Raw genomic sequence first — 10,107 nt, 5'->3', positions numbered from 1 at the left:
TAAGACAACGGACAGGACACATAACACCCAGTGGACCAGTGGAGATTTTTTCGATCACGAAAAGTTTCCTCCTTACCGGGGAAATCGAACCCATACTCCCTAGCACATGCGTCTAGACGATTGACGTAGCTAACCGCACGGCCATGAAGCCCACAATAACTTGAAATTATTTCTAATGGATATGTGAAACTCGAAAGTCTTATGTATCTGAAGCTCTTGAGTTTTTTACGTATCAAAGTTATTGGGAATCCCACGACATTTCTAGAATTTTATGTCAGAGCTGTTCAAGTCGTCATTGGATGTATTGAAATAGCTGTTTGGTAGGCCAACTTGCGGACAGTTGAACAAAAACAATAACTTTTGTGTGTTTGTCTGTAAGAAGAGAAAAAAATTAGCCCCCCCGAGATATTTTTCTTAGTTACGCCAATGGATTTAATTTAGATCAAAAAAATTCTAAGTCCGAAACGTAAACAACAGGACCAGTACCTGTCAAAATAGTGAGGTTATGTTTGCCGCGCGCAATAACCTATATATTCCACTATCTATAGTTTAGACTATTTGGAGTGTACATTCTTATCTGCACGGTTAGATGACTTTACCCCATTTTGATCAATGTGGTATATACAGTCGGGATCCGCTGGTTGGGCCACGACCTCAGCCCAACTAACGAATTCGGTTTTTTAGTTGGGTGAATTGACAGTCATTTGAACACGTGTATTTCGACTTGAACATCACAAATGATGTCTAGTGACGCCCAATCCCGTGTTTCGTGTTTACATTGAATTTTGACGTACGGTTGCTGTTTAGTTGGGCCATGGCCCAACTAGCGGAGGCCCAACTAAAAAGTGACCCAAGTATTAAAATCCCAACCAGCGAATCCCGACTGTACATAAGAAGCATTTAATTCACTAAATCAGCACCTTCTTATATGCTACATTGGTGAGAATGCTCGGAGCGGTGGGTGCAGTTGACCTCCACAAACGTCAAATCAGATACTGACCCGCAGGGAAGCTGGCGGCCATTACCGCTCGCAGAAAACTGGATAAGTAAATATTTTTCCGAATGGTTTTTTGCCATGAGGTTATTGTCAGTTTCGCTGGTAACAAAACGCGCCGATCACTTTTTAAGCACCTTTAAAATCTTCGCCAATATCATTATTTTCAATCTGTGGTAGTTCAAAGCCAAGTTATGAAAATATGCATGAAAAATAGTACTAAATTTCGGGAAATAATGTGATTATTGAAATCAAACAATTTTGTTCACAGTTGATCTGACAGATCTTATGGCCATTTTGCTGGCGACGATTTCGGCGACGATTTGCTTTATGACGATTTCAAATCGTCGCGGCCGATAAGGTGGGAAATTGATAATATTTTTTACGTGTGGGTTTCCAAAATCACCTACCCCTTGTATACGGATACAGCTCTGACAGCTGTTTATACACCCCTGTTGAACTGTCATATTGAAGCCCGATCGGTGTGTAGTACTTCCGCCCGGCAGACAGCAGCTTTCTTTTTACTTCTGTCGAGGAAACAATAAGCAACATGAGGTACGACGAGCCGCCAAAATTTAGTGAATTCTAGCCGGAAAATCAACGCGAACCGTCGGAAAAGTGTGATCAGATGTTGAATTATGTGATCCCGGTGAGAATGGTTCCGAATGCGTGACGGATCTCGTGATTTTCGTGATGTTTCGCGGTGTTTGTAAAACTTGGTTGCAACGCTGAGATGGGTGACGAGTGACAGCTCGGCGTGAAGATTCGTGTACATGGCAGTGGCTTCTGATTTCGGTCAGTGATGAAATACGGAACGAACTGGGCGGAATGTTTACGATTTTGATCACACTCGACCGGCGGCTCGGATATAATTTCTGGACCAAGCACGAATTACCTCGATCGTGCCGATGCGGCACCATTCCTCAGTGAGAAGCTTCCTAATGGCGATTTGTTTTGGTTTCCGTTTTCAGTTCCCTCAAGCTTCAGAAGAGGCTCGCAGCCTCGGTTATGCGATGTGGCAAGAAGAAGGTCTGGTTGGATCCCAATGAAATCAACGAGATCGGCAACACCAACTCCCGTAAGTTTAAAATTTTGTGTAAATGAAAACATTTTTGTCATTAGAACCATTAGAATGATCGCAATGCCGAGCAGTTATAGGGCTGGTAGAGAACAATTTTTGGTAGCGAAATAAGCATTAATTTTTTTTAACAAAGTTATTCGATTTCATAAAATAATATTTTAGGAAAAGACCATCTGTTTCCTTAAGTTTTATTGGATACTTTATAGCAAACCAATTGTATTAATTGTAAATTAATTCTCACATTCGGGAAGTATCTCGGAACATTCATATAGCTCTATTATTGGTCAGGTTTTTGTTTACCAAATTTTATAAAATTGGGCCACAATATTCTTTGATATGCAAAGAATGTTGAAGCCAAATTTGAGCATAATTAGTTATATTTATAATGGATCAATCGCCGCGAAATTGCTGGTGGAGTTTCTCATCGATTTGTTTTCGGCGAAAAATGATAAAACAATACTTTGCCAGGCTGTCCGGACGTTTCGGTCGATTTACTGGCCTTCGACCATCTTCTACGGACAAATCTTCCGGTCACTTATTCTCTAACAGACAGCCAGTAAAGTATAGTAAGGTATATCGAACAATTCAAAGAAAAGCGTATTCCGGTCTTTTTCAAGCGTGTTGATTGCCTGTGCATTGTACGACAACTTTTTCCACGCATAAGGGACACGTACGAACGATCCCGCATTTACCACCCGGACAAACCGAGCCTGCACCTAATGTGGTCCACCTTCGAAGAGTCGCAGAACAACGTTAGCAAAGCACCCGACACTCGCGAACTTGGTGAAAGGGTTAGTCCGAATACGTTGCAGGTGGCCTACCGGAGGACAAACGGTGAACGACGTCGGGGTGATTTGTACAAGTGCTTCCAGCTGTATCAGACGTATCTTACGTATGCGGAGAATTGAAGAATAAAACAATCGCCGGTAATGCCGCTTCTGTCTTATAAGCAGGAGGTCGTGGGTTCAATTCCAGGCTCGTCTCTTTCCTACTTTGTATTTCTATCTTAGTTCTTTCTGTGTTTCACGTTCTATCAAAACGATTTCTACTGTTATAACCTCCCACACAATCCCAAAAACCTCCCGTGGCACATATGAGAGGGCGTAGAGTTTTTTCTGCATTTTTCTTAAGTAGGTGTCCAACTAACCATCCTTCTCCTTTTTCAGCATTCGTAAAGACGTGGCAAAGACAGATCTCGACTATTGGAGAGTACATTGCTTCCATCTAAGAGATAGTGATTAGTCCCAAATCAATATCTGTAGTAACGGATGAAAGTGATGCTACTCTCATACAATAGTCTTGGCTTGTACCACCTACGAATATGTGTGAAATGCTCAATGCTAATGGTCGAAGGCCAGTAAATCGACCGAAACGTCCGGACAGTCTGGCAAAGTTTTGTTTTGTCATTTTTCGCCGAAAACAAATCGATGAGAATCACCACCACCATAATTAGTTATAGAAAACCCCCTGACAATAATAAAACAAAACCTGCCAAAGCCGTCATTTCCCCTACTTCAAAAACTTGTTTCTGTATTGGATTTAAATTTAGATCATCCGCGACCAGATTTTCGTTAACAAATGAATAACAAATTGTTTTCACCCTATAAATTACCAAATCCTTGACCTGATCACTATCAGGATATCGTTACAAATTCCAAATGCCAACGTGGAACTCGTGGTTTAAATACAAACGCATTTTATAGTAGGGTTATCTCCAGCATTTTTAGAGATCTTACAAATACAGTGGACTTCCTATTATTGAAGCGGTTCATACTACATTTATATTGATCTTCAATCTATGGAATAACAATGTGTTAATTTTTTGTGTAAAACAATTTTGCTTGAATAAAATAGTGTTAAGATTTAGTTCAAAACAGTTAAATTACCGGGGGATGATAATTTTAGGAAATTCAAGTGAGTGCAGTTCCTAATCGAACATTTTCTGAAATCCACAGGCCAGAGCATCCGTAAGCTGATCAAGGATGGTCTGATCATCAAGAAGCCCGTCGTGGTGCACTCCCGCTTCCGTGTGCGCAAGAACACGCTGGCCCGCCGCAAGGGACGTCACTGCGGCTACGGAAAGAGGAAAGGTACGGCCAATGCCCGTATGCCTCAGAAGCTGCTCTGGATGAACCGCATGCGCGTCCTGCGTCGTCTGCTGAAGAAGTACCGAGAGGCGAAGAAGATTGACCGCCATCTGTACCACGATCTGTACATGCGCGCGAAGGGTAATGTGTTCAAGAACAAGCGCATCCTGATGGAGCACATCCACAAGCGAAAGGCCGAGAAGGCTCGCAGCAAGATGCTGAGCGATCAGGCCGAAGCCAAGCGTACCAAGGTACGTGAGGCCCGCCGGCGCCGTGAAGAGCGCATTGCCAACAAGAAGCAGGAACTGCTCCAGACCATTGCTAAGGAGGAGGAAATCGCGCAGCAGGTTGCCGCCACCGGCAAGAAGTAAGTGGCTGACGGAGGACGCTTTCTGGTAGAAGAGAGTGGAACTGTGTGAATTTAGGTGAAGATCGTATTTTTAAGGAAGTTCTAACGCGATACAAAATAATCAATAGCCTCTGGTTGGGAAAGATATGTTTGAAACCAGCGACTTCTGATCTGGTCGTTCGGTGGTTCGGAATATATTTTTTTCAAACAGAACAATGTTTTGTTTTTTTTTAATCCGATGGTGAATATCTCAGCAACACTTCGCTTTTCAACGTCCAATATGATATAAGCTTTGACTACCTAGAAAGTCAAGGAATTTCAATTGGACCTGGAATGTCAGGTGAAGTCCAGGGCATTTCAATTGAGGTCAGTATATAAAAAAAAATATCATGTATAGTAACATATTTGAGTTCTAGATGAAGCTTCTTTGTATATAATTTGTACATTTAAAAACCAAAATCAATTCATCTAGTACTGATATTGCCTTTCTCGCATTTAGCCCAAGACACCAACCATTTTGGTTCGAGTCACCATTTTCTTCATAACTTCGACTTCATATTCGACGCACGCTATCATAGGTACACTGGGGTCGCTTTTTAAGCGTTTTTTACGCGGGTCGCTTTTTACGCTACTTTTACGCGGATTTTCAAAAATGTCTTGAAATCACGTGACCATAAAAAAAAAACCATAAAAAGTTGATTTTTTATCGATTTTTGCAATACAGTGTTGACCCGATTTTGTCTACCCCCGATTTTATAACGTTTTCGACCCGATTTTGTCACCCCAAAAAAATTGTCATTCTTTTTATTTACGTAAATAATACCAAAAACAACATTGATTTTCATGAAATAACTTTCACCGCCTTTAGCTTATTACGAACGACTTCTGAGTACCTGGTAAATATTCTGTAAGCAATTTCGACAAGAAATAACGGGTACCATTCACGCATTTGGTTTTTCCAAGGCATAAAATGATTCATATTTGTGGAATGAATTAAAAAAACCAGATTAATCCACCTAGCATTGGAGGTGCTTTTCTCGCATTTAGTTAAGACACCAACCTTATATGGGGTTTATATGGTCCGATGTACCATTTTCTTTATAACTTTTAAACGCAATGACCGATCGTTATCAAATTCAATAGTGATCAACAAGGCTTTGTCCTCTGTCGAATAAAACTTGTTGCAAGAAAATCGGTTAAGGATTACTATACGAAAAGTTGTCTAATGTTTTTTATAGCTTTTGTGCACACACATACACATGGACAGACAGACATGTGCTCAGTTTGTCGAGCTGAGTCGATTGGTATATGACACATTGGGTCTCAGAGGCTTCTTTAAAAAGTTCGAATTCGGAGTGAAATGATAGCCTTTCGGTACAACTTCGTTGTTCGAGAAAGACAAAAAAGATTTTTTTTTCCAATTTTGTCACATACCCTGTTTTATCACCCCAAAATTCACCAGGGGTGATAAAATCGGGATATTACTGTAGTCGTTTTTTACGCGGTTTTCGGATTTTACGCGGTTTTTGAAAAAAAAAAAATCTAAGTCTCGGGTACTTTTTCAAAACGGCATATGTCACAAATTGTAAACCAACCCGTTTTCAACAGCATATGGCATTCATATTCATCTAAAAATATTTTGCAAAACAGTGTAACATCATTGTTGAAAATATTGCACATACACCGCTTAACAGAAAATGTACTTTAAAAGATTTATCATACAACTAAATATGTAGTTTAAAACGTGCGTCTGCTTGTACTTTATCACTGATTTCAAAATTAAGCATGTTGCTTGAATATTCTGATTTTCGTTAAGAAAAACATTTTACGTTGTTTTTCTGCAGCAAATGTTGTTACGTCGTGTTGTAAGTGTTTTTTTACGTAGAACTTACGTCTCTCTTTACTATAAGAAGTGAGAAGCGAGAAGTAATAAGTGAGAGGCGATACGTGAATAGTAAGATGTGTGATATGAGATGAAGATGTGAGAAGTGAGAAACAAGAAGTGATAAGTGAGAGCCGGTGAATGAGAAACTACAAGTGAGAAGTGAGATTTAGAAGTGAGAAGTGAGAAGAGAGATGTAAGATGTGAGAAACGAGAAGTGATAAGTGAGATTGAGAAGTGAGAGATTCAATATAAGATGTGAGAAGTGAGGAGTGAGAAATAAAAAGCAACACGTGAGATGTGAGAAGTGAGAAGCAAAAAGAGACAAGTTAGAAGGGAGAAGTGAGATGTGTGATGTGAGATGTGAGAAATGAGAAACAAAGAGTTGAGAAGTGAGAGGCGAAAAGTGAATAGTGAGAAGTGAGATGAAAGTAGTGAAAAATGAGATAAAGATGTGAGATATGAGTTGGTTTACAATTTGTGACATACGCCGTTTTGAAAAAGTTAGAGACTTAGATTTTTTTTTTTCAAAAACCGCATAAAATCCGAAAACCGCGTAAAAAACGACTACAGTAATATCCCGATTTCATCACCCCCTGGTGAATTTTGAGGTGATAAAACAGGGTATGTGACAAAATTGGAAAAAAAAATCTTTTTTGCCTTTCTCGAACAACGAAGTTGTACCGAAAGGCTATCATTTCACTCCGAATTCGAACTTTTTATAGAAGCCTCTGAGACCCATAGTGTCATATACCAATCGACTCAGCTCGACAAACTGAGCGCATGTCTGTCTTTTTTTTTTTTTTTTTTTTTACAAGGGAGAATGCATTTACACACTAACCCAGTACACGTGCATTGTAGTTGCCAAACTACCACACGGAAGTGTACTGGAGTGTCGGACTCGACCATACCGGTAATACCGACTAAACTCCCTTGGCTCCACCATCGTTTCCCCAGGAACTACCTCTCAGTACTACTTCTGGGGAGGGCAGTACTAAACGTACTCGCTCGTTCTCGCTCACACAGGCACCCGTCCCGTGCGAGACTGACTTGGGTGCTCGCTCTATCGCACCCTCAAACACACCCTACATACTCTGTTGCACCTCTGTCATGCCGTGCGGGCCTAACTTGTGTGCCCACCCTTCTCATGCCATGTGGGTCTAACTTGTATGCCCACCCAAACCCTTGATTCATGCTCATACACTCCATGCTTGCACACACGCTAACGCTCCTATGGGTCTGACTTGTGTGCCCACCCTTCTCATGCCGTGCGGGACTAACTTTTGTGCCCACCCTTCTCATGCCGTGTGGGACTAATTCTATGCCCACCTTTATCGTACCATGTGAGACTGCTCACCTCTTTCATTCAGTTCGCGCTGACACATACTACTCGAGTCATTCGACCTAACACTCCCTCTGGCATCCCTTGTGGGACTCTTCGCTTAGGTTCCCATTTCTGACATACCATGTGAGTCTGACTCACCTCATTCATGCCATATGAGACTAGCTCAACACGACTCAACTCATTCCTTTCGAACCATGTGAGACTGACTTGGATGCTCCCCCACACTCCTCTGCCACGCCGCGGGGTATCAGTAGTCGTAGGAACCAACATTCCTGCGCTACTCCCAGCGCGGCGTGTGCAGTCCATACATACACCTATTCATTCACCAGCGCATGTCTGTCTGTCCGTGTGTATGTGTGTGTGGGTATGTGTGTGCACAAAAGCTATAAAAAACATTAGACAATAAGACAATAAGCAAACATCAGCCACATTCAGCGGACCAGGTACTATTGGTGCTTAGAGTCCAGACATAAGTCTTACGACCAGTGTTGTAAAATGTCATTTGCATTCGTTTGTATAATTTTCCCAGAACTTTTTTCAGAAGGTATCTATCAATTCATGAGATATAATGAACTTATAGCGCTTAAATGTGCCTACAACTTTGTCTAACAACACATTGCTGTAATAATGTAATCTGGGGCGTGGGAGGCAAAATGTCATTCAAATGACATTATGTCAAATGACACGTGACAATTTGGAATGTTTTCACTCTCCAGCCTTAGATGTTATATTTAGAGCAAACGGTGTTGAACTTAAATCTGTAGTTTAAAAAAACACCTTAATAAAGAATAAAAAAATATATATATTTAGAGCAATGTACCCTTGGACAAAAATATAGCCCTACTCAAACGTTATGAGTACATCTAAAATTATGGAATAAATTTGACTTCTGAAGATAGTTATGAACAAATTAGTCAAATGACATGCAGATGACATTTTACAAGCCTGCTTACGACTATAAGGGCCCAGACCGTAGCAACCTGTTCCGTCATTGTGGTTAGAAAGGGCACCAGCAAGCAAGTATGTAATCACGTTATGAGTGGACCTCCGTGTCCCTTCGGAGAGGAAAACAAGAAAAAGCCATGTAAGCAACACAGTTGAATCTTAACCACTGTCCAGCAGCTGCTATGGCAGTCGGTCTCGGAGTCGAGGACCGATGTCGCTGTCAGACCCGTACAACGTCCCTGACACGGGTCGATATATACGTGACTATTTTCAAGCGCATCTCGGAATTTATTCCATGTACCACATAGAGCACGCAATATATTTGAAACAGGTCGACAGACCTTTGGTTACAGGTGTAGATCAAAAGGCCTTCTTCTTCATTGGCGTTACATCCCGCACTGGGACATTGCCACCTCGCAGCTTTGTGTTCATTTAGCATATCCATACAGTTATTAACTGTGAGGTTTCTAAGCCAATTTACCTTTTCTGCACTATTTTCGGCTTTCAATTTGACGGTGACGTTTGACAGTTGACAGTTTATCAAATAGCACCAATCTAGAATTCGGAAGTCGGGACTTCCGAACCGAACTTTTTTCCGAAGTTTTATCTGTCAAACTAGTTGGTGCGTTGTTTAGCGCATCTTTAGGCGAATCCAGCGCACTTCTTCCGAAGTTGGAAAAGTTGCCTGTATCTGGAGAAAAATCCAACTTCGGTATGAAAATCGTTCTAAATTTGTGCCGGATAGACAATATTCGGACGTGAGAATTTAAAAGACCATTTAATGTGATCACCTGTATGTCACCAGTATCGCTACTGTTATAGCAGCGCGTTAAGTAGCGACCGGTAAAGTGTCAAGTAATGATACTGCGCTGCCAAATGTTAATTTTACTCTGAGTTGACTGATCAAACCACGTTCCTGAAAATATTCAAGAAGATTATGTGAGCTGATTCCCACAGTCTGGGGTTCATTTGGTCAAAGTAGACTATAGTTCTTCCGGCATAATCATTTGTTAATTTTCAAAAACCCACTCCGATAGGGCACTGCACGGACTGCCTTGTCTCTTTCTCGCTGCATAGAAATTAGAAAACAACAAGGCCAGTAAACGTCAAAATTTATGAGGAACGAAAGAGAAAGAGATGTTTCCGTGCAGTCCCCTATTATAGCAATCCTATGGGGCAAAAAAAAAGAAAGGATTATTTGGAAACATTCTTGAATAAATAAATAAATAAATGAATGAGCGAATATAAATAAAATTTAATTTTAAAGGAAAAGTTCAATAATTGAATTTAATTATTAATTATTTTTGAGATTTCCATTCCCGTATATCCTTAATTTGAGTAGTTTTTGACACAACATCGACCGCTTTTTTTAAACGACCTGACACCCCTGTCAGCAGAGCAGCTGTCAGTCAACGCATGTTTGC

General features: G+C 40.8%; 1 protein-coding gene across 1 annotated transcript; it reads left to right on the top strand.

Annotated features, from left to right (window-relative positions):
* Window positions 1-1,441: 1,441 nt before the first annotated feature.
* Window positions 1,442-4,727, top strand: LOC134217945 (large ribosomal subunit protein eL19). Its single transcript, XM_062696789.1, has 3 exons — window positions 1,442-1,549; window positions 1,966-2,072; window positions 4,031-4,727. Exons 1-3 carry the CDS (start codon window positions 1,545-1,547, stop codon window positions 4,531-4,533), a joined length of 615 nt encoding a protein of 204 aa, XP_062552773.1. The 5' UTR covers window positions 1,442-1,544; the 3' UTR covers window positions 4,534-4,727.
* Window positions 4,728-10,107: the final 5,380 nt, after the last annotated feature.

Source organism: Armigeres subalbatus, chromosome 2 (genome assembly GCF_024139115.2).
Source record: "Armigeres subalbatus isolate Guangzhou_Male chromosome 2, GZ_Asu_2, whole genome shotgun sequence".
NCBI lineage: Eukaryota > Metazoa > Arthropoda > Insecta > Diptera > Culicidae > Armigeres > Armigeres subalbatus.
The sequence above is the reverse complement of the archived record's forward strand: the minus strand, read 5'-3'. Positions and strand labels throughout refer to the sequence as shown.